The sequence below is a fragment of the Pinus tabuliformis genome, chromosome Q (assembly GCF_031772625.1).
Source record: "Pinus tabuliformis cultivar Carrire ecotype Pingquan chromosome Q, CPIR1, whole genome shotgun sequence".
NCBI classification, from domain to species: domain Eukaryota; kingdom Viridiplantae; phylum Streptophyta; class Pinopsida; order Pinales; family Pinaceae; genus Pinus; species Pinus tabuliformis.
In genome coordinates, this window is record NC_142296.1 from 1,373,105,820 (window position 1) to 1,373,130,745 (window position 24,926).

Below are 24,926 nucleotides of genomic sequence, written 5' to 3' on the forward strand. Positions count from 1 at the left end.
ATCCTCCTCGACCTCCTTCTCCGCCTTCACTGGCACTGCCTTAGAGTCAGACGCCTCTCCCTTGTTCTTCTTCCTCGGACACTGGTTCACATAATGACCTAGTTCCCCACAGTGGAAGCACTTGACCTTGGATAGGTCCTTCTTCTTCCTCTTCTCTTGCTTTCCCGCAAATGCCAGAGTCGCATCCTCTTCCTCTTCCTTGATCCAGACTCCTTTGTTGCTACTTCCCGTCCACAATTCTTCCCAATCTGGAAGATCCGCCCTACCCAATATGCTCTGGACAAATGTCTCCCACTCCTCGGAGACTGTGTTAAGTGCGGTCTTCACCAACATCTCTTTATCCGGCGTGGCCCCTATGGAAGGAAGTCGGTCCCGAATCTCCTTCAATCGACCGAGGAAGTGATCTATCTACTCCCCCTTCTGCATCTGGTATGACCGCAGCTGATTCTCAAGTAACATCTTCCTCTGCATGGAAGTATGCTAGTACAATTTCTTCAGGGCGTCCCACATTTCCTTTGCCATCTCCTTCTCGGCAATATGTTGGACCACATGATCCTTGACCCCATCAAGGATGATGCACTTCGCCTTGGCCATTGCCTCCTTGAACTTTTCATTTTCAGCCGGGTCAACTGGGATCGTCATTGTTCTCAAGGCGAAGGCCTTGATGCGATGTCTATCTAGAATGGGCAGGATCCTGGCCTTCTAGACCACAAAGTTGGACACCCCGTCCAACCTGTCCTGATCCCTCAGCCAATTCATCGTCATTTCTCTGCTCTTATGTCAACTCCTCTGAGTCTCTCTACTTCCCTCTGGAAGTTCTTCTTTCGACTCCTGCTGAGTCTCTCTACTTCCCGCCTGGAAGTTCTCCTTTCGACTCCTGTTGAGTCTCTCTACTTCCCACCTGGAAGTTCTCTACTAAACTCCCTCTGAGTCCCAATTTCCCTTCTGGAAATCCTCCTACCAATCGTCAAGTCACCCCTCTCCGATCATCTGTGCACCCACAACACTGATCTGGATTTCTTGGCTAGAAATCCGCCTCGGTAGCAACCCCCTCTACCTTGGTTTTTCCCTGTTAGGTACTGTTGTGCCCACAGTACCCCACCAGCTTCGCTCTCGCAAACTGCCCATAGCTTCCTATGCCCCAACAACTGAAGGACTGAGCGGCTCTGCACAATCCCGGCACTAGTAAAACAGCTCCCTCAACCAACTGCGTCAACCCTCCTGGTCTCTGCGTGAGCCTCTTTCTGCCCTCCTCGGCCTCTGCGCTGGCCTCTCTCTTGCCCGGACTGATGACGCAATCCCTCTGCGTCAACCCTTCTTCTGTCGCTTCTGCAAGGATCAGTTTCTTTCACTCATGATAGTTGATTCTGTTGCAAATGGCTGCTTAGCTGATGCCTTCAGCTTTCCTATGATCTGCAACCACGCTCTGATACCATGTTGAAATTTCTACGTCTATCTGTTAGAAATTTAATCTGTATTCTTCTGGTTTATTTCTTGTACTTGTTAAATTTGAAAATTTTATTTAAAACATATAAATAATGAAATAAACACAATACAGTATCAACATCTACAGATCATCAGTTGAAAGAAAACAAACACACAAGTGACACAGTTATTTTTGGACAAATGTCCCCGAAAAAACCCAATGCGGGAAAATCGATGCAACTATTCTGAGGGTTTATTATTATGCAGTATTTCCTTGAGTAAAACTAGGTGCCAAAATGGCTCACCCGACAAAGAAAAATAATTGGCAACAATACCTCTCTATTTGGAAACAGGTATTCAGAAAACTTGTCCCACGAAACCCTCTCCAGCAACTCTGAAGCATTGCACTGGCCCTTTTGGCCTCCGCGTCAACCCCAAACCCCTCTGTGTCAGCCCTTTGAGGCACTGCGCAACCTTTAAGACCCTCTGCGTCACTCCAGCTGCTCTCTACGTGGATGACGCAGTCCCTCTGGCCTCTGCACTGTCTCTGTTGGGCTCTGCGTAGCCTGCTTTGGCTGTTGCTTCTCGCTCTCTGCCTCTACGTTGGTCTCTTGGCACTGTCTCTGCCTCTCTGTCCAGTACTCAATGCTCCTTGCCGCTGATCACTGATTCGACTTTGCTTAGCAACCCCACTCTAGCAAATCGAATGACTGATCACTCTGGTGTATCTTCTAACTAACCCTCAAGCCTCCTCTTATACTTTTCATGTTGCTTCTTCAATGGCCGAGATTACATCTCTAATCAACGGCTAAGATTAGATTTGGCTTGATCCATGACTTTTGAAACCTTCTAACCCAGTTTTATATTAATACCCATTACTATTTTATTTTTCCTAAGTTTAGACTTAGGAACTCCATTAAAAATATTAATTATTTTAATATCTCCTAAACCGGGTGCAATCTATCCAAACCATTTTTGGGTCTAGGAGATCTCATGTGCTTTAGCCTCTCCACCAATTTTCATGGCTAGAGCACATCTGATGCTACCCCAAATCAACAGATTCTTGTGTGCAAATCATTACAGACAATGCACCTGATTGTAAGGTTGTTGGCATGATTGTGGAAGCTAAATATCCACACGTATTTTGGACACCTTGCATTGTCCATTCCTTGAATTTAGCACTTAAAACTATTGCTTATAATGTGCCTTGGATTGGAAGTGTTATTGAGGATGCATGACATATCCATAACTTTGTACAAAATCATACTAATTCCCTCACATTCTACAAGGAGTACACCCACCTATCATTGTTGAAGATCGCAGATACACGGTTTGCCTCTTCATTCATCATGTTGAAGAGGTTGAGGGAGGTCAAGAACGCTCTTGGGGCCATGGTTATTTCAAAGTTTTTGTCTTTTGGAGAAAGACAGATCAAGTAGCCTCAAAAAGAGTCAAGGACATAGTGTGAGATGATTCTTGGTGGGAGAGGGTAGATCTCACTAGTAAGATCATAGACCCTATCATTGCTTTTCTATGATTTGCAGATACAGACCAACCCATCCTAGAAGAGGTTTATGAGGGATGGGATTCCATGATTGAGTTTGTGAGGACCACTATTTTACAAAGTGAGTGCCCTAAGTATGAGACGTCATCGAAGCCCTTCTTCACCACCATACAAGATATTCTTGTCAACAAGTGGGACAAGAATTGCACACCTTGCATTGTTTGGCTCACTCATTGAATCTAAAATACTACAACCATGAGTGGCTAAATGGTGGACCTTCATGTGGATTCCCTCCTCACATGGATGGTAAAATTTCAGAGGGGAGGAAGGATGCATTGAGGCAGTTATTTCAGGATAGAGCATCCCTTGATGAGGTGGAGGATGCCTTTGCAGAGTTTTCCACTGGCACTGGGCGATTTGCAATCTATGATGTGATTAGGGATAGGGGGCTAAGAAACCCTATTCTTGGTGGGCAACTCATGGGGCAACATGCCCACCTCTACAACAATTAGCCATGAGGCTCCTCTCTAAGGTTATTTCATCTTCTTGTTGCGAGAGGAATTGGAGCACATATGGGAATTTGCACAGTGTGAAGAAAAGCAGGCTTTAGCAGTCCAGGGCAGTGACAATGGTGTATGTGCACGCCAACCTTCGTCTTATCTACAGGCAAAGGGATGAGTTGTTGAAGGGAAAGACAAAGATGTGGGATGTGTTTCTTGATGATATGGGTTTGGATAGCAGTGTTAACTTGGCATTGGCCAACTTGGATCTTAATGAGCCAGTGCTAAAGCCTATCACTTTTAATGATGGTGATACTCTTGAGGGGTCATCCTCCACACCAACAGATGTAGAGATTACATTGGATACAGAGGAGGAGGATGCATAGGAGAGCAATGGTTGCCATACAATGATCTTGATTTTGATGATGATTGATGAGCTACCTACTACCTTGTAGTTGCTTTGTATTTGTTATTTCTATTTGCCATTGGCATTGCTAGTCATGAGTCCTCAAGACTCAGTACCTATGTAACACATTTTGATTTTGATGACTTAAAGAGAAACTTGTAGCTTCTTGTCTTTCTCCTATTGGATCATTGATGAATTTGTCACTATTGTATTTGTAATATGTATGCATAATGTTACAACTTACAATTTTACAATGTAGAATCTAGATCTATGTCTAAATTTGTATGATGAATGAAAATTTGTGTAATATGAAATCATTGATACATCTATTTAGTATTTTATATATATATATAATGTGTCCTACATGTCCTGTTCCAGGGGGTCTACGTGCCCCGTGTCAGACACTAGAATTTGCATGTCCTACGTGTCCCATGTCCCCATGTCAAGTGACTTAAGATAAAACCTATTTAAAGGCTTGGCATACTCCATTTGCAGAGTTTTCCACTTGCACTGGGCGATTTGTAATCTATGATGTGATTAGAGACAGGGGGCTAAGAAGCCCTATTCTTGGTGGGCAACTCATGGGGCAACATGCCCACCTCTACAACAATTAGCCATGAGGCTCCTCTCTAAGGTTACTTCATCCTCTTGTTGCGAGAGGAATTGGAGCACATATGGGAATTTGTACAGTGTGATGAAGAGCGCCTATCACTTTTGATGATGGTGATACTCTTGAGGGGTCATCCTCCACACCAGCAGATGTAGAGATTACATTGGATACAGAGGAGGAGGATGCAGAGGAGAACAATGGTGACCATACAATGATCTTGATTTTGATGATGATGATTGATGAGCTACCTACTACCTTGTAGTTGTTTTGTATTTGTTATTTCTATTTGCCATTGGCATTGCTAGTTATGAGTCCTCAAGACTCAGTACCTATGTAACACATTTTGATTTTGATGACTTAAAGAGAAAATTGTAGCTTCTTGTCTTTCTCCTATTGGATCATTGATGAATTTGTCACTATTGTATTTGTAATATGTATGCATAATGTTACAACTTACAATTTTACAATGTAGAATCTAGATCTATGTCTAAATTTGTATGATGAATGAAAATTTGTGTAATATGAAATCATTGATATATCTATTTAGTATTTTATATATATAATGTGTCCTACATGTCCTGTTCCAGGGGGTCTACATGCCCCGTGTCAGACACTAGAATTTGCATGTCCTACGTGTCCCATGTCCCCATGTCAAGTGACTTAGGATAAAACCTATTTAAAGGCTTGGCATACTCCATTTGCAGAGTTTTCCACTTGCACTGGGCGATTTGTAATCTATGATGTGATTAGAGACAGGGGGCTAAGAAGTCCTATTCTTGGTGGGCAACTCATGGGGCAACATGCCCACCTCTACAACAATTAGCCATGAGGCTCCTCTCTAAGGTTACTTCATCCTCTTGTTGCGAGAGGAATTGGAGCACATATGGGAATTTGTACAGTGTGATGAAGAGCAAGCTTAAGCAGTCCAGGGCAGTGACAATGGTGTATGTGCACGCCAACCTTCGTCTTATCTACAGGCCAAAGGGATGAGTTGTTGAAGGGAAAGACAAAGATGTGGGATGTGTTTCTCGATGATATGGGTTTGGACACCAATGTTGACTTAGCATTGGCCAACTTGGATCTTAATGGGCCAGTTTTAGAGCCTATCACTTTTGATGATGGTGATACTCTTGAGGGGTCATCCTCCACACCAGCAGATGTAGAGATTACATTGGATACAGAGGAGGATGCAGAGGAGAACAATGGTGACCATACAATGATCTTGATTTTGATGATGATGATTGATGAGCTACCTACTACCTTGTAGTTGTTTTGTATTTGTTATTTCTATTTTCCATTGGCATTGCTAGTCATGAGTCTTCAAGACTCAGTACCTATGTAACACATTTTGATTTTGGTGACTTAAAGAGAAAATTGTAGCTTCTTGTCTTTCTCCTATTGGCTCATTGATGAATTTGTCACGATTATATTTGTAATATGTATGCATAATGTTACAACTTACAATTTTACAATGTAGAATCTAGATCTATGTCTAAATTTGTATGATGAATGAGAATTTATGTAATATGAAATCATTGATATATCTATTTAGTATATATATATATATATATATATATATAATGTGTCATGCATGTCCTATTACAGGGGGTCTACGTGCCCTGTGTCAGACACTCAAATTTGCATGTCCTACGTGTCCCATGTCCCCATGTCAAGTGACTTAGGATAAAACCTATTTAAAGGCTTCGCATACTCCATTGTAAGATGCTTGACGGTAAAAAAGATAGCTTTGAGGCTAGTTTTCTTGATAACAAGTTTCTAGGGTAAATCATCAATGTTCATCTTGTTCTTCTCGTGTTTGTTGCTTTCTCCTGTAGCGTTTTAGTGCAAACTTGGTGGTGTCAATGATGACAACACATCCTAAATCTGGTAAGGATGAGTTCCACCAATGACCACTTTCTTTCCACTGTGTTGTTCTCAATAATCAAAGAGGAGTCAATGCTTAGACATATGCCTTGTAGCTCCAAAATTAATAATATATTCCTATGAAGAGGAAGAGGATCAAAAGATAGAGTGCAAACCCAAATGTGCACTATGAGGGGATCTAGCAATATCATCAAGAGGACCCTTTATTGCAGCAGATTTGTTTTTGCAAACCCTTCAATCTTTTGAAGACAAGAAATGCAAGATTTGAAGGTGTGCCCTTCTTTATTAGAAAAATTGCATATCAGTTTCTTCTTCTTGAAGGACTTTGAGTTTTCCCCCTAGACTTCTCAAAGGTATGCTTAGAAGGTATAGATATAGCTTTTGAAATAGATTGATCTCGAGGCGTTAATTCTCCGGCTCCCCTATTCCCAATGTAACTTGTTGTTGGAAAAGATTAGAGAAAACATCCTCAAGGGAGGGGGTCTTGTAATTCTTCATATATAGAGGAATACTATAGAATATGATTGCAAAGGATTTGAACGTTGATTAGATATTATTCAAAACAATAATTACATATTTTGAATCTGATTTCGCCTTTCTTCTTGATGTAATGATGTCAACCTTTAGGTGCTAAAACCTTGCAATATACTTCTCGATGTTTTCAAAGTCAACCATTTTGAGATTATTAAGCTTACTCTCAAATCTATTTCCTTGAGTGATATTCACTGCTCCAAATAGAGTCTTGAACGTACCCCATATTTCCTTTGCACTTTTATTGTCCTTGATGTGATGAATAAGATATTGCTTTACATCTGGGGTGAATATCCCGATTCTCAATAGATTCATCCTTCTCAAAATTTATGAGGCCATAGCTAGCATCAATGTTAACAAGAAAGGATTTCCCAAAGTACATCCACAAACCCTTGCTTTGAAGAAGGGTGATAATTTGATCTGGCCAAATATTATAATTAACCCCATTTAATTGGGAAAGTATCCACTTTGAGTCCATTAGGTTCAACAACAGTGCTAAAAACAAGCCTCTATATGAAGGAAAATGAAGTCTTTAGAAGTTCACCTTGATAGACACAATAGGGAAAGAGAACTAACTTCTTCCAAACAAGGAAGGAAGAGTGCATTAGCAATGAAGGAGGGTTTAAACCATAGGAAATCCTAGAAGAAAGAGATGACCCAAAAACCCTACATCTATAGTAGCAAAGAAGCCTTATCCAATGCCACGACCCAAAAATCTTTAGATACACTGATGAATTAAGTGAGATTTAGACCCAATATAATACCATGTTGAGATTCATAAAATAGTGAGAAATTGGACAGAACCAACACAAACCCTAATTCTGCAATAAAGAGAAAAATAAACAAGATTTGTGGCAATGCAACACTTGAAGGGAAGATAACCAAGAGGATCACAACCCTAAAGAGTGAAAGAACAAAAGAACAAGTGCACTAGAGGAAGAGCAAGCACAATGCTTAGTGATGGCATTAGGAAAATTACTTTTACCAAGAATAAACAGATCACTTAAATAATAATACAAATAAGAGTTGGGTATTTATACACAACTCAAGAGTGGTTGCTTTCCCCAATAAGGGTTTTTGAGCCTACATATACGAGATCAACTTTAGCCAAACCTACAAATATAATAAAGATATAATACAAGTTCAGTCATGGTTGAAAGTGAAGATACATCCCCATTTTCAACAATATGACATGATCAACAACACTTCTGCCCTTTCCATAAAATATATGTCATAAAGTGAGAGTCGAGCTAGTCTCCCAACCCATTGCAAATGATCAAGTCGTGGAAAGAGATCATCCTTGGAAGCTCAATACCATATGAATTAATTTCAATATCTTTAAATACTCTTTTGTCTTTAAGGGTTAGGTTAGGATCTTCTTCTATCAAAGGGTCAAGAGTAGAATTACAATTTAAAATATTTAATTAACCCTTCCTAGTTCTAATATTAAAATCTCCAAGAAGAATATCCACTTTGGCTTTCATGGTAGCAATATCATTCTCTATCTTTATAAAGGAGTGATCAATTGCAAGATTAGGATTCTTGTAGAAGGTGGAGTTAAGAGGGGCAGAGTAACAAATAGCAAGCAAAAATGTATCTTTATATTTGGAGGAGATATTAAGCCAGATGTATTAGTTATAGGGATCACTCTTACACGCTTAATCATTGAGTTAAGCTCCAACTTCATGTAGCAACAAATAACCCCTATTCTGTTGTGGATCAATGATTAGATCCTGTAATTGAAACTGAAACTTTTGCAAACAAATATGAAATTCACTGTTTATTGCCACAAAAATAGTGGTAAATCGAAATATTTAAAGCTTGTTGATGTAGGACCATCCAACCCAAGGAAACTCATTGCATTCTAGTAGAAATAGGGGGTCTTGTGTTTCAAGAAGTTGGTTTCCCAAGTATTGGATTTATGTAATTAGTTAATGTTCTGAGTGATTTTAATGAGAGTAGGAATTAATTGAATATTGTGAGGCTTTATTGTAAATGTTCTCGAATATAGGATAACATGAGAGATTTAGGATAGTTGAGAGATTGAAGGATTGAGAATTGATTGTAAATCTTAGATTAGGAGTCAGTTCATGAATCTAGGGATTATAGAGGAGTTTTAGGAACAAGAAGGAGATTTAGGAATTTTGTTAAGGAATTCATGGATCTAAACCAGAATTGGTTTTAGAATCATTGGGTATAAATGTAAGCCAAAAAGGCAGAGACAGAGGTTAGATAGGTTAAATGTTTGAGAGAGGCTAGATAGATAGTAGAGTGTGGTTTTGAAGCCTACGAGCAGATTTGTAAAACAAAGGCCACTGTAAAGAGGAATCGGGCCTGAGGGACAGAGATGTTGTAATTATTCGTTTGTATTTATGTATACAGTGATTGAGTAGAACTGTATAAATGTGTTTGAGTGATTGAGCAATAAATTCAATATGAATCAGAGTTCTGTATATTAATTATATGCAGGCAAATCGTGGCGAATGCTCAGAGGAAGAGAAGAGGTAGAGGACCCAATTGGAGAAACCAGCGATGCTATGAGATGACTGTGATATAGAAATCACAGATGTTAATTCAAGCAAGACTTAAATGCGCAGTGAAAGAGCAGAAGACCAGAACCTTTGGAAAACCCCGACAACAAAGAAAACACTAAAGTATTAGTGTAAAAACTAAGTATATAGAGTAGCGGAGAAGTGAAAAGGAAACGCACAGCAACCGTTCGATCTAACCGATCAATGGTCACGATTTAAAATGGAGTTGGGATTGGAAACTGGACTTGAAACTTTATAAAGGTTGGTTTATACCCTTATCGGGTCCAGGCGATGGGTCAGATCAGCATATCGGAGTGGAAAGGGTCGACTTAGAGGAGAGCGATTGCGATATCGCGATAGATCCTGGACCGTTGGATCGAAAGTCCAGATCGACGGCCCAGATCTAATCACTAATCGCATTATCGGAGTTGTCAAGGGATTTGGCAATATTGCCGATATGCGATAATCGGCGATTATAGGTGTCGGTAGTTGGGAAAGCAGAGATCAAAGGAATAGTATGCAGACCCGACGGACTTATAGCGACGAATGTATAAGATTTGAGGTCCAATAGATGTGTTTGGAGCGGGTTTTCCCGTTATTCCATTATATCTACGTTAAAGTGATGCGGCCCGATAATGAAGGGAAATCGCATATCGGGAGGTGGTGAGGCGCATATGCATATATGACCCAAGAAGAACCTGATTGCGATTGCGATGAGGGTAAACTTCGAAAATCGTGCAGAGGCCACCTAAAGGCAGAAAAGGTATGTTTTGCGAGTATTTCCCTTTGTAAATGGTTTCTGAAGAATTAAATGTGGACATAAGGGTTTTATGTGTTAAGTCGTATATAGACAAGGTTAAAAAGGGGGTTTGTGTATATATGTGGCATAGGCATTAACAAAGGTACATGAGGGGTTTTAAGTCCCGATATTCAAGGAATGGAAGGTTTATAAGGGTAAACAGGTCCCGATAGAAGGTTTTAATAATTCTGATAGGAAGGATATATCGGAAGACTTTAATAGAGTCTTATACGAAGACAAAAGGGTGATTTAACTCCCGTTTGGAGGTTAGGAAGGATGATTGGTTCCAAAACAATGGAAATAGGAAACGGGGCTTTAACCATTCATCTTTAGATTTGAAGTCTTTGACCTAGGGAAGCAAAGAAATTCCTGGGAAGTGGTGTTTATGCTTGAATATGCACACTGTGGGTATGCGCAGGGGAAACCCTGCGTCATTTTGGTATCAAAGCATAGTTGTTATTGGAACAATTGATAGCATAAGAGAATAAGAGAATTCTAGAGAAAAAGGACTTAAAACAGAGTTGTGTTTTAAGATGTATATGCAGGCAAGAAAGGAGGATCAGATTCTAATTTAACAAAAGGTAGACACACAGAGATAAAGTGCAATAGAACTTGCAGATGCAAGAAAAGGAGGATAATCCATTCAAAGTACAGGTAAATGGTGGAACAAGATCATGCAGAGATCTTGGAGGTGAGATGACATGTTTTGTTTTAATTTGATTTGAAGATGGAAAGAGTTGTGGTTTGTATTGATGCACAGGTGACAGCATAAGGAGGTGAGAAGACTACAGCAATAGTCTAAGAGCAAGGAGTGCTCAAATAGTTCCAGAGGAAAGAACTAGAGAGATGCTAGAATACTAAGGTTAGAGGAGAGAAGCTTAGCGAAGCATATGTAGCAAGGAGAAGACTTGTTACTACAGAGATATTGTTGCAGACCACAAAGGATGTGGGCAAAATTGCCAAGGTAATGAAGAAAGTTGGTAAGACTTCCTAATTGAAGGAAGAAGTGGTCAGGACCAAGTATTTCATAGTGATTGAAATACAAGAGGACAGTTGTGTTCCTGAGGAGGTGCAGGTGAGTTGAAGCCTAAAGGGGCAGAGAAGAGTGCTCAAAGGAGGTTCCAGAGATGGAGAACCAATTGCTCGCCAAAAGACTGAGTGAGGAGAGCTTGGTGAGGTATGTTGCAACAAGGAGGACTTGTTGTTGTAGAGGCTTAGTGCAGCTCATAGTGAATGAGTGAGAAGCTCATAGAAAGAAGAAGATGACTATTGATAGTCATAGTAGAGGTTTTGAGGAAGACCACAGCAGAATGGAGGTGAAGGGAGAGGATGCCAAGGCAAATGGCATAAGGATAAGTCAAGAGGAGCTTGACAAAGAGATTGCAGAAATGAAAGAACAACTTGATGTATTGATAAGGATACTTGAGGAAAACCAGAGACAAGGTTGGGTCTCGAAGAGGAAACCAGTGAGGTGGCATAAATTGTATAAATTACAAGGTTGGTTACAAAAAAAGAGAAGTCAGCAGGTGAATATGCAATTAGCAGAAGAGTTGATGAAGCTTGAACAGGTATTCGGTGGTCAATTGAGGTCTGAAGAAATCGGAGAAGCTGAATTGGAAATGGAAGTATCCATTTGTGAACCAGAGCAGGGCGAAGTTCTGGGTAAAGATGAAGACTTGAAGACTGAAACTTCAAGTGAGGGCAAAAGGTCTGAAGATTTTAAATCTGATAATTTGTGTGTGTTTACAGGTGAAACATGTAAGGAAAGACAATTTGTTGATATTGTCATAGGAAGGGAAGAAGACAGGCAGAATCTAAATTATGTTTTAAAAGAGGGAGTAGGAAAGGATATCAAGCAATCAAGCAAAGGACTTGATGAGATTGAGGAGGAGACCATCGAAATATTTCTAAGTCATATAAAGGGCTTGGAACAGCAGGAGGAATTGGTGATTGAATCATCAAATGAGGTCATGATGTCTTGTGGTTTTACAACTGACAGGTTGTGCATGAATGCAGGTATTGCAGAAGATAAACCATTTTATGGAAATGACTTGAATGAAGCTGAAAATTGCCAGGTAAAGTATGATGATGACTATCTTTCAAATGAAGATCAAGTTGAGTTATTACAGCAAAAGGAGTTCATAAATTCCATGCTTAATGGAGGAAATATCTTCAATAGGGATGAGACAGTTGTGTCTTGTGATAAGAAATTTACTATTGAAGAAAATAATGAGGAATTGATTTTCTTAAATGATCAAAGGGAGAGTGATGAACAGACATCTAAAACTATCAAAGAGATGGAGGATCAGAATTTTATTCTAAACGAGAATGAAGAATTAGTGTCAATAAGTTATGCTTGTGACAAAGGAGAAGATAGTGAGGATTGTACAGAACTTATGGGAGAAATTCCAAGGGAGATGGCAAATTTGTGGCAGGAGTTAAGTCTTTTGGAGAAAAGGCTAGAAGACCAAAAGGCAAGTGTTCAAGTTGTAAAGTCAGAATTGTACAAGAAGGAAGGAGTTCACTACAGTGGACAAAGGCAAAAAGACATCATAGAAGCAAATGGTGTGGAGGAGAGACTAGTTGATAGTCTCATGAATTCTGCTGAGAATTCAAATCAGCATACTGATGTGCTGATAGAGGAGGAGAAAACAGAGCAACAAACTAAATTGTTACCAAAGGGAGATAAGGCACAGGAGCCTTATGATTTTTATTTTAATAAGTGTTTTATGAATGCAGGTTTAGTTGCAGATGCTGGAGGAATTTTGGTATAGAAGGACAGCCAAATAATAATGAAAGAGGGTAAGGATGAAAGGGAGGCAATCAAAATAAGTGCAGAGGAAGTAAGGAACCAGCAACTACACGGTGGAAGTAACCAATAGCAGTTTGAAGAATTGATGGACAGCAGCAACAACCTGAAGCAGAAGGAAATAAATAGCAGTAAATGGCAAAGTATGAACCAGTCCAAAGATGTGTTGGACACAGAAATTGAAGAAATGTGGCAGCTAATGATGGAACAGGCCATAGGGAGGAGAATGATAGCAGCAGGAAGGATGATCAATCAGAGTATGAACCTGATTGACAAAGAGAAGAAGATAGAGCAGAAAACAGTAGACATACAACAGCAGCAAAGGAGCAAAGCGTTTGGGTAGCTACAAACTAAAGTTTGGGATCCTAGAAGTTTTCTAACAACTTATGAAGATACATGATCAGGAGATCATGGAAATTTTCTACTTTGGGAGTCTGATGCAGGAACATCCAACCCAAGGAAACTCATTGTATTCTAGTAGAAATAGGGGATCTTGTGTTTCAAGGAAGTTGGTTTCCTAAGTATTGGATTTATGTAATTAATTAATGTTCTGAGTGATTTTAATGAGAGTAGGAACTAATTGAATATTGTGAAGCTTTATTGTATATGTTCTCGAATATAGGAGAACATGAGAGATTTAGGATAGTTGAGAGATTAAAGGATTGAGAATTGATTGTAAATCTTAGATTAGGAGTCAGTTCATGAATCTAGGGATTAGAGAGGAGTTTTAGGAACAAGAAGGAGATTTAAGAATTTTGTTAAGGAATTCATGAATCTAAATCAGAATTGGTTTTAGAATCCCTGGGTATAAATTTAAGCCAAAAAGGCAGAGACAGAGGTTAGATAGATTAAATGTTTGAGAGAGGCTAGATCGATAGTAGAGTGTGGTTTTGAAGCCTACGGGCAGATTTGTAAAACAAAGGCCACTGTAAAAAAGAATCGGGCCTGAGGGACAGAGATGTTGTAATTATTCGTTTGTATTTATGTATACAGTGATTGAGTAGAACTGTATAAATGTATTCGAGTGATTAAGCAATAAATTTGATATGAATCAAAGTTTTGTATATTAATTATATGCAGGCAAATCGTGGCAAATGCTCAGAGGAAGAGAAGAGGTAGAGGACCTAATTGGAGAAACCAGTGATGCTATGGGATGACTATAATATAGAAATCACAGAGATTAATTCAAGCAGGACTTAATTGTGCAATGAAAGAGCAGAAGACCAGAATCTTTTGAAAACCCCAGCCACAAAGAAAACGCTGAAGTATTAGTGTAAAAACTAAGTATACAGAGTAGCGGAGAAGTGAAAAGGAAATGCACAGCAACCATTCGATCTAACCGATCAACGGTCACGATTTAAAACGGAGTCGGGATTGGAAACCGGACTTTAAACTTTATAAAGGTTGGTTTATACCCTTATCGGGTCCAGGCGATGGGTCAGATCGGCATATCAGAGTGGAAAGGGTCGACTTAGAGGAGAGCAATTGCGGTATCGCGATAGATCTTGGACCGTCGAGTCGAAAGTCCAGATCGATGGCCCAAATCTAATCACTAATCGCATTATCGGAGATGTCAAGGGATTTGGCAATATCGTCGATATGCAATAATCGGCGGTCGAAGGTGTTGGTAGTCGGGAAAGCAGAGATCGAAGGAACGACGGAATTATAGCGGCGAATGTATAAGATTTGAGGTCCGACAGATGTGTTTGGAGTGGGTTTTCCCGTTATTCCATTATACTCTATGTTAAAGTGATGCAGCCAAATAACGAAGGGAAATCGCATATCGAGAGGTGATGAGCATTGTTTTAAAAGTCGGCCGGCTCGAAAACAACTCGGCCGAGTTGGTCCGAGTCGGCCAAAAAAATTTCAACTTGGCCTCTAACCGAGTTCGGCCGGCTCGGTAGTAACTCGGCCGGCTCAGCCGACTCGCATCAACCCGGCCAGGTAGCTGACAGCGGTCAGTGAACCTTTAAAACACGCATTTTTTTTATTTATTTTTTATTTTTAATGTTTGTGGGGGACTCCAAAGGAGTTTATGAATTAGTTTGTTGGTCTTTGGGGTCCATTCCCCTCTCCCAAACCCTATTTAACCCACTCAACCCCTCTCATTCTCTCACAGCCATCTCATGTATTTGAGTGAGAATTTCAGTGAGAGTTTGTGAGGAGATGTTGAGTTTGTTTTTGGAGCAGCAGTGAGGAGTCTTGGGCAACCATTGTAGATGGAGTGAGGAGCTTCTTAGGCAGCCATTTGGAGCAGCATTGAGCAGTTGGTTTCTTGGAGCAAGCTTGAGGAGGCAGTTTGTGCCTAGAGGTATTTTTTTTCACTTATACAAATCTGTTTTTGCTTATTAAATTTTAGGTGCATATCTAGTAATCCTAAAGACTGCTTTTTGTGAAAGGAATGAACATTGAATCAATGTTTTTTCTTTTTTTTTCATTTTCAGATTGTTTGATTTCATTTCCAAGTCAAAAAATGGCACCTAGAGTGAAAGATGTTGCTTGGGCATATGTTGAAATGGTTGATAGTCAAATGCATTGCAAATTTTGCCATAGGAAAATTAAGGAAGGTCCTGGGGGCATTAATAAGCTGAAACAACACTTGGCGCGGATTAGAGACCAAATTACTCCATGTACCTCACCAGAATTGGGGAGATTAGGAAGGAATTGTTAGCCAGCTTTGAGAAGTTTAAAGAAGATAAGGCTAGGCAAAAAGAGTTAGAGGCTGAAATTGGGAGGAAGAGGGAGATACAAAAAATGATGGCTACCAACCCCCATTATGATTTTGAGGGTTCTTCCTCTATCCCTCGTACTGATGCATCCAACCCTTTCCGATATGTTCCTCCCTCTTTTGATTCTATTCAAAAAAAGGGAAAGGGTAGAATGAAAAAGGGTGATATGACTATCAAAAGTTATTTCACTCCCTCCTCTCCATCAGATGCACATGGTCCTCAAGCTAGTAAAAGTCAAATGCAGCCCATTTTAGATGACCATTGGAAGAAAGAATTGAAGGAAACTGCTTGTGATTACATAGCTAGATGGTGGTATGATGCTGATGTCCCCTTCAATGCTTCCCGTTCACCATATTATGAGCCTATGTTTGATGCCATACATGCTACTGGAAAAGGCTTCAAAGGCCCTACTATGCATGAGCTAAGGGGTTATCGTTTGCAGAAAGAAATTGCCTCCATTAATGAGTATTTGAAATATTTCAAGGACTCATGGGCAAGAACAGGATGTACCATCATGTCAGATGGATGGACTGATCAAAGAAACTGTACCATCATAAACTTTCTTATCTTCTGCCCACGGGGAACCATGTTTTTAAAATCAGTTGATGCATCTGATAAGGTAAAAGATGGGCAATTGTTGTTTCGGCTATTGGACCAGGTTGTTGAGGAGGTGGGGGTGGCTAATGTTGTTCAAGTTATCACAGATAATGCCTCTAACTATGTTCTTGCTAGTAAACTGTTCGAGGAAAAACACAAGACCATCTTTTGGACCCCATGTGCTGCACATTGCATAGACCTCATGCTTGAGGATATTGGAAAATTAGAATGGGTCAAAAACATTGTAGATCATGCCAAAAGCATAACAAAATTTATCTACAATCATTCATGGATTTTGAGCCTCATGAGGAAACACACTAGGGTCAGGGATATTATTAAGCCTGCCATCACTAGATTTGCTAATCATTTTTTGACATTGCAATCTATGCTTTCCTAAAATAGAAACTTGCAAAAGATGTTTTCCAGTGATGAAAGGAATCAAAGCAGTTGGTCTCACAAACTGGAAGGCAAAGAATTGAAAGAGAAATTTAATGAAGAAATATTTTGGAGAAAGGCAACAGAGATTGTGAAGCTTGCTGAGCCACTGGTTAAGGTGTTACAGTTGGTGGATGGGGAAAGATTGGCTATGGGCTTCATTTATGAGGCTATGGATCGAGCAAAGGAGCAAATAAAGAGGGCATACAAGGATAAAGTGGCTAAGTATGGGCCCATTTGGGCAATCATTGATGAAAGATGGAACAATCAACTCCATCGCCCTATACATGCAGCTGGGTATTTTTTGAACCCAAGGTATCATTATAAAACTAAGGAGTCAGGAGCTTTGAGGGGGGAGGTTAGAGATGGGCTGATTGACTGCATTGATTGTATGATCCCATTAGAGCTTGATCAGCTGGAGATACACCGACAGGTCACGACCTTCAGCAACGCCTCGGGTACCTTTGGGAAGAACCTAGCAAAGATTGCAAGAGAAGAAGATGAGCCAGCTAAACAAAAATTTCAATTTTCAAATTCTTAATAGTTTTTTTAAATTTTGTTAAATCATTTATAATTTGAAAGTTGGATATAATTTGTAGATTTGTTGAGCTTACACTCCTGTGTTTTTTGCAGCACAATGGTGGGAGGCTTTTGGTGGCCATTGTCCTGAATTGCAGAAGTTTGCAATTCGTATTTTGAGTCAAACTTGCAGTGCTACTGGGTGTGAGCGCAATTGGTCTGTCATTGAGAGGATTCACACAAAGAAGAGAAACCGTTTGGATCAAAAAGGGTTAAATGATCTAGTCTATGTCCAATACAACCTCTGGCTCAGATGCAACCAATTGCTGAACAAAAGACCTGATTCAGATCCCATTGTGTTGGAAGACATTGATCCAACATCAGGTTGGGTTGTGGAGAGTCATCTAGTAGAGTTTGATCCTGATGAGGATCTTGATTTTGATTTAGATAGGGAGGTATCACTCGAACATGATGTTCAGTTGAATGCAGATCCCGATCCACTTGTGCTACCAGCCTCAGCCTCACAGCCAACTAGGACTCCAGTTGCAGGCGCTTCCTCTGCTCAGCCACGACAGAAGCGCAGCCGCATATCTTCTCTATCTCAGCTTGCATCTGCTGCACAGCCTGCTAGTGCTGCCACTTCTACAGTTGCAGTTGGAGATGATGATGAGGAGGAGCCATGGGGCCCCCTGTCTAACTCTAATGATGATCCAAAGATTGATCCACATGATCTTGGCTCCTCTGGCAGTAGCTACTAGCCAGTGGCCCAGTGGTACTGGTCACAGTTTACTTTTGTTGTAGAGGCCATTTCTAGCCTCCTTGGTTATGTGTTTTTGTTTTGAATCTTTGATCATGTATGTATTGGACAGTGCACTGGGTGTCATTTTCATATAATGGATATATTCATGAGCCTACATTGATCATATGTTGTCTTCCATCTATATTCTAATGTTGTGCGTTTGGAAACATGAATGAAAATCTTTAAAATTATATTTTTTTTATAAAAAAAAAAATATATATATATATATATATATCAATGTTGTTAAAAGCGCGATCGGGATTAAATCGGCGCCGGGAAAAAAGCGGAAAAAATCGGCAAAAGCGGGAAAAAAGCGTTTGGCACAAAAATATTCATTTTTTTTCATTTTTTTTCAATTTTTTTAATATCCAAACCATCTACAACATAAAATAAATACATTGACACATAAATATGATTAAAAAACTAACATATAAGATGTTTAATATCATTTCTAGCGCTAAAATCACACATAACATTGAATCATGTCCTGAATAGTAAGTCCTGACTCCTGAGTCCCAACTCAGCCTCAAAATATCAACAAAAAATATGATAATGTATCTCATCATGTCATAATGTCATATACAATAAAATGAAAGTCTAATCCTATTGATTTCCTCTGCCCCTCTTGCGAGAAAATGCCACAGCTTTCCCTTTCCCTCTAGATGTAGATGCTGGTGCCCGTGCAGGTGGAAATGGCAGTGGAGTCTGATGTGCTCTAGACGTTGAAGAACTAGAAGTAGGAGCTATAGGAGGTAGACCACGTCCTCTACTGGTGGCAGGGGTAGCCCGGGCAGGTGGTGTCACCTGGAAACATTACAATCTCCCAATCCTGAAATCCTGAAAAACTGATAAGTCTGCTGGATTTTAAATGAAATCTAAAATTCTACTTTCTCCATATGAAATCCAATGAGGCTGGAACCACTCTCAAACATCCTGAGTCATTTCATGGTAATGTTAAAAATTTAAGTAAAAGGATGAAAATGAAGATTAAGGAGAATGTCACTTTTACTTTAAGAATTTAACATTACCATGAATAGCATATCCATACTAGGGCCTAGGCTTGATCATTAAGCTACCCCACTCAAAAATTATTTGTTTCTTTCAAAAAACATTGCATGAAAAAACCCAAAAAAAAGTTATAAAACTATGCTGTCGTGAGCCCCCACGATTTTTTCGTTAAAAATAGCGCTTTTTTCGAAAAAATCGCGATTTTTTGAAAAAAGCGCGATTTTTTCAGTAAAAATCGGCAAAAAAAAAGTAGGCGATTTTTTCGTATAAAAATCGCGATTTGATCGGCAAGATGAAAAAATCGCGATTTTTTCAAAAAATCGCGATTTTATCGCAAACATATATATATATATATATATATATATATTTAATGTATTTTTTACAACGACCGAGTCATTTAAATCGAGCCGGCCGAGTCGATACCGAGTCAGAGTCGAAGTCAGAGTTTTAAAACATTGGTGGTGAGGCGCATATGCATATATGAACCAAGAAAAACCCGATTGTGATTGTGATGAGGGTAAACTTCAGGAATTGTGCAGAGGCTGCCTAAAGGCGGAAAAAGGTATGTTTTGTGGGTATTTCCCTCTGTAAATGGTTTCTAAAGAATTAAACGCGGACATAAAGGTTTTATGTGTTAAGTCGTATATAGCCAAGGTTAAAAAGGGGGTTTGCTTATATATGTGGCATAGGCATTAACAAAGGTACATGAGGGGTTTTAAGTCCCGATAAGTCCCGATATTAAAGGAATTGAAGGTTTAGACGGGTAAACGGGTCTCGATAGAAGGTTTTAATAATTCCGATAGGAAGGATATATCAGAAGACTTTAATAGAGTCTTATACGAAGGCAAGAGGGTGATTTAACTCCAGTTTGGAGGTTAGGCAGGATGATTGGTTCCAAAACAATGGAACTAGGAAACAGGGCTTTAACCATTCATCTTTAGATTTGAAGTCTTTGACCTAAGGAAGCAAAGAAATTCCTGGGAAGTGGTGTTTATGCTTGAATATACATATTGTGGGTATGCGCAGGGGAAACCCTACGTCACATGTAATGGAATAAATCTAAATAATCTTGCTTAATGGCACAAAGGTAGTGTTAAATTATAAAATTTAATGCCAGTCACAAAATCATTTTATGATAAGCCCCAAGGATTAGTTCAATTGGTAGATGCTCTTGCACATAAATTCACAGAGGTCTTGGGATCAAATCTCATTGAAGACCTTGGAATTACCGCTGGTAATGCCACTGTCAGTTAATACCATTCTGCATCTGGAAAACCAGGGAAAAGGAGGAAATGCCCAAAGGGCTGCGAGAAACCAGAATCATCATGGGCCCATGAGGGGCTATATTTTTCTGGAAAAAATATATGTATCATTTCCAGATAAATGTAAAATCCATTGCTTGCTGGCACAAAAGTGGTGTCAAATTAAAACCTGTAACTGAAACTTTTGCAGAAATATTAAAATCCTTGCTTTATCGCACAAAAATGCTATTGAATATATAACATTTAAAGCATGTAATTTTTGCATATAAATGTAAAATTCATTACTTCTTGGCAAAAAAATGGTGTTAAATTAAAAGCTTCAAAGTCTGTAACTGAAACTTGTGCAGATGTGTGAAAACATTTGCTTAAAGGCACAAAAATAATGTTAAAGAAGAAAAACTTCAAAGCCTGTACATTTAGCAGATAAATGCAAAATCCATTGCTTGGAGGTACGAAAATAGTATAAAATTAAAATATTTAAAGCGAGTAACAAGATAACCGTAAAATCAATTGAAGATTTTCGTAGCTGGCATATTGGCGAGAATATCTGGCCTAAGAGATTTTGAAGCGTGGAAACTTAATCATCAACGAGAAAAGAAAAAAAGCAAAGACAAAATTTGAGGCTGGCTATCATATGTCATAATAAAAAAGGATTAAGGTTCTACTGAGAAGCAGTAAAATTCATTGCTTGCTGGCAGAATATTTAAAGCCTGTTGAATAAACTCACCATTGAAGAGACCGTAGCGTTGTTTGCTGCTGCGAGAAAGCAAAGCGCGGATCGACATAATGGAATTTCCTACAGAATGCCCGCTAGATCGAACTTTTACAGGAGGTTTTAAGCTTGTATATCATCTAGCTGAACAGCTGTTGGTCACGTGGTAGAAGTTCTGTGAGGGTGTAATGCTGGACAACAATATTAAACTGGGCTCTGATAAGGCCCCGCCTGCTCGTAACAAATCAAACCTGGCCGAATCAGGCGACCTCCAACTGCCGGTAAAAGGATATCGAGAAGCAGGATTGCTGACCCGGATATACGTCAGCTCACTGGCAATAGCAGGTCATCCGAGTTACTCGTGCGATTTCGAGTTAGACCCGTGCTTATATTCTAAGCAGGAGTTTCTCATAGGAGTGTTCTACAGTGCCATTTTTTAGATTTTCTCGAAAAAAATTTGAGGTTAAATATTGAGGTTAAATTTTGATTTCCGTTATTTAAATTGGTTTTTTTTAATTGTAAATAGATTTGGTCTCTCAAAAAACTTTAGAGTTTATCTTGATTTCAATAAATTTTATCGGATTTAAAAAAAAAAAAAAAATTGGAAAAACCATCTGAAAAATTTTCAAAATATACGTACGTATTTGAGATTCTATCATATAGAAAGAAAGAAAGAAAGAAATTATTTTAACGTCCACGAGGCTAAAGATAGCCTATGGGACAGATTACTTCTTCATCTGCTTGATGTATTCGGCTTTTTTTTGTGAAGCTTCACAATAAATGCTCCCATCTTCTCAACAAACCCCTCGTTAAATAGATTATCCCAAGAGCTCGCTGCCAGCGTATCTGCATAACTTTCCCTGTTGTCTTTGAAGGCCTCACATTCTAAAATGAAATGTTTTTCTGTTTCCACTTTTCCGGAAGAACAAAAAATGCATACCCTTTCCTCCCACACTTCCTTTGGCCTTTTCCAGCGCCCTGTTTCACAACGGAGTTGATGAAAATTAGTCCTTAACTGAGCAATAAGAATTTTGGCTCTCCAAGAGATATTGGCTTCTATGTATGCTTTTGGTTGATGATTATGAGTGGGATTAAACACTTCAATATAGTAATTTTTCTTTCTTCCTAGCTCCTTCTCCCAAGTAAGTTTGTGGAACTTTTCCATAACAAAAGCTTTTATCTCTATGCTGTTTATGGGGCACGCGTTCAAGCAAATATCCCATTTACTAAACCATTTGTTATTTTGCTGCATCCAAGTTTTTTTGCTCTTGCACAATCTATCATTAAAGACAACCTTGGGCCATCTACCCTCTTCCATTTGCTCAATTTTTTTTAAATACCTTATGACTCGCACCATAGCAATTGCTTCAATAGGAGCAGTCCCTGTTTCATTTAACAAGATATCATAAGGAACTGCACTTTTAATCTTAAATTTGTTTGTAATCAAACGCTTCTGAATTTTCTCAATTTGTCTCCACTGCATGTCGGAAGTACTGCTAGCCCACAATTCACAACCATATAGAATCACTGGAATCACTAGAAGCCCAAAAAGAGTTTGAGTGGTCTTCCAGTCCCATAACTCTGCCTCTCTACACCTATTTTGAAAAGCATAAAATGCTTTCCAACCCCCCAAAGTTCTTTTCTTTCTACAACCATTCCAGCCTAGATTTTTGTTGAAGTCAATTCTGAGTTATTTGTAATCCGCAACTTCTTCCAGAATGTTGCCTTCAAAGTAGAACTTATGTTGGTTATGTTTTCTTTTCTTAGAGAAGACCACTACTTTCGTTTTGCTGATATTGACTTGCATCCCCACACTTCTACAAAAATGCTCAAGGGATAGTAAGTACTCTTAAATGAATGTTTATCTAATTTATATTCAAAATTAAATAATCTCAAATATGTGATAAAATGGTGTTTTATTTTAATGATTTATTTCTTAAATATTTAATATATTTAATGCCATTAGAGAGAGAAAGTAAGTGGTAAGTTGAATATATAAATGGATTAAAAATCGTAATAATATTATAAAAATATAAAATTAACTGTAATACTAAAATATAATTTTCTTTTTTTAAGGGTTATTTTCAAAATTAAAAGTATTTAGGAAAAAATAAATTTATTATAATATGATTTTTTTTCTTTTCAAATTAATTGAGTTCATTTTAAGTAGTTAGGAAAAAATGATTAGAATTCTCTCTACCCAATTTAATTCTTGTAAGTGATATGATGAACTTTGATGTAATGGTTTCAAACCTATAATGTAATGGACCAGAACATATATATTGCTTATATAAAGTATAAAGATATATTTTCCAGGGGTGAAAAAAATACTTATCAATAATTTTTTAAATTAATTTAGTTAAAGTTAAAAAGTTGAAAGTTAACTCCATAATTTAAAAAACTTTCACAAATCCCCATTTATAAAATACAAGTACCTAAATTTAATCACGACCTAAAATTTAACACCCATTTCTCAATATAGACACGACTTAATCACTATAAAAATAGGCAATTGGCAATTGTGATGATAAGATAGGCAATAATTGAATTTAGCATTTGGATGTTAATTATATGATTATTAAAACTTTCGTAAATTATTATTTATGAAATGCAAGTAACTAAATTTCCCTGTAATTTCAAATCAAATACCCTCTTTCTAATATAGAAATAACTAATAACTTAATTAATAATTTTAAAAAAATATTAAATATGTTATCTATATGTTCAAAAAAAAAAAACATTTTACAATTAAGTTATTACAAAGTCAAAATTATTTATTTATGACTAATAAAGTTATACTCTACAGAAACATCAAACAAATATATAAAACATTTTATTTTAGGAAATTTTTGTATTTTATTTATTTTTATTTTTTTTTATCTAATTTCAATTTTATAAAATTTGTTATTTTTTTTATAATTTATATTTTAGATTAAAACATTGAAATATTAATAAATTAAAATTCGTAAATTACTTAAAGGTTTTTTTAAATAACATATCGTTCGGACAATCTAATTACATATTGTTTTTCTTTTCTTTGAACCGAGATATTTATTTTATTACACTTTAGTTAATCCTTTAAAAGGCTCTAGCAATTGAAAAAACCTAAATAATATAGCTATAAACTAAAGTAATGAGGTAACCTAACATTTATCTCCTTGATCACAAGGTAACGATATTTTTGTTTATGTTAATTTATTTTATTTTTATTTGATTCCTTAATAACGTCTTATTTCTAATCTTTGATTTTAATTTCATTTTAACTATATAAATTTTTCATGAAATTTCAATTTTTAAATAATTTTTATAATGTTTAATTTATTTTTTAATTATTTTTATTATAGTTAATATATTAATTAATCATTAATAATAATTTGTTTTTTTTATTTTAATATTTTAGCATGAAACATTTAAGTTTTAGTTGTTCTTGATGAAGGATGGAGTGTCTATTTATAATGTTAATAATAAAAAATTAAAAAGCAAAATTTAAACATAGTAATAAAAAATATAAATTTGAAAAATAATAATAATAAATCATGCTTAACATCTCATTATAAAAACACAACAAAACAAAAAAGACAACAGTTGCCAATCACTCTTGAACCCATTGAAACCAAGGAAAAAATTCAATTTTGGGATTGCAAATTCTCCAATAATCAAGCAAATGTGTTGGCACTGACTTAAAGGCCAATAATGTAGGTCAATAATTCTTACAAAAAGAGCAATTAAGCAGTTCATTTTGATGGGGAACTCTACAGTGATAACATGTGATATGCATTATCGAATGACTCCATGTGACATTTAGTTAAACAAGCTCGTTAATAGAGTTCAAACTCTAAAGAAATGTTATAAATCCATTAAATATT

General features: G+C 37.7%; 1 protein-coding gene across 1 annotated transcript in view; it reads right to left on the reverse strand.

The window, feature by feature from the left end:
* The window catches only part of ALDH6B2 (aldehyde dehydrogenase 6B2), a 281,225-nt gene extending 259,938 nt beyond the window's left edge, over positions 1–21,287 (reverse strand). Inside the window, exon 1 of the mRNA XM_089386419.1 lies at positions 21,076–21,287. Coding sequence (XP_089242545.1) covers positions 21,076–21,133 — 58 coding nt within the window. The 5' untranslated portion in view covers positions 21,134–21,287. The remainder of the gene's footprint in view (positions 1–21,075) is intronic.
* Between the last annotated feature and the right edge of the window lie 3,639 nt (positions 21,288–24,926).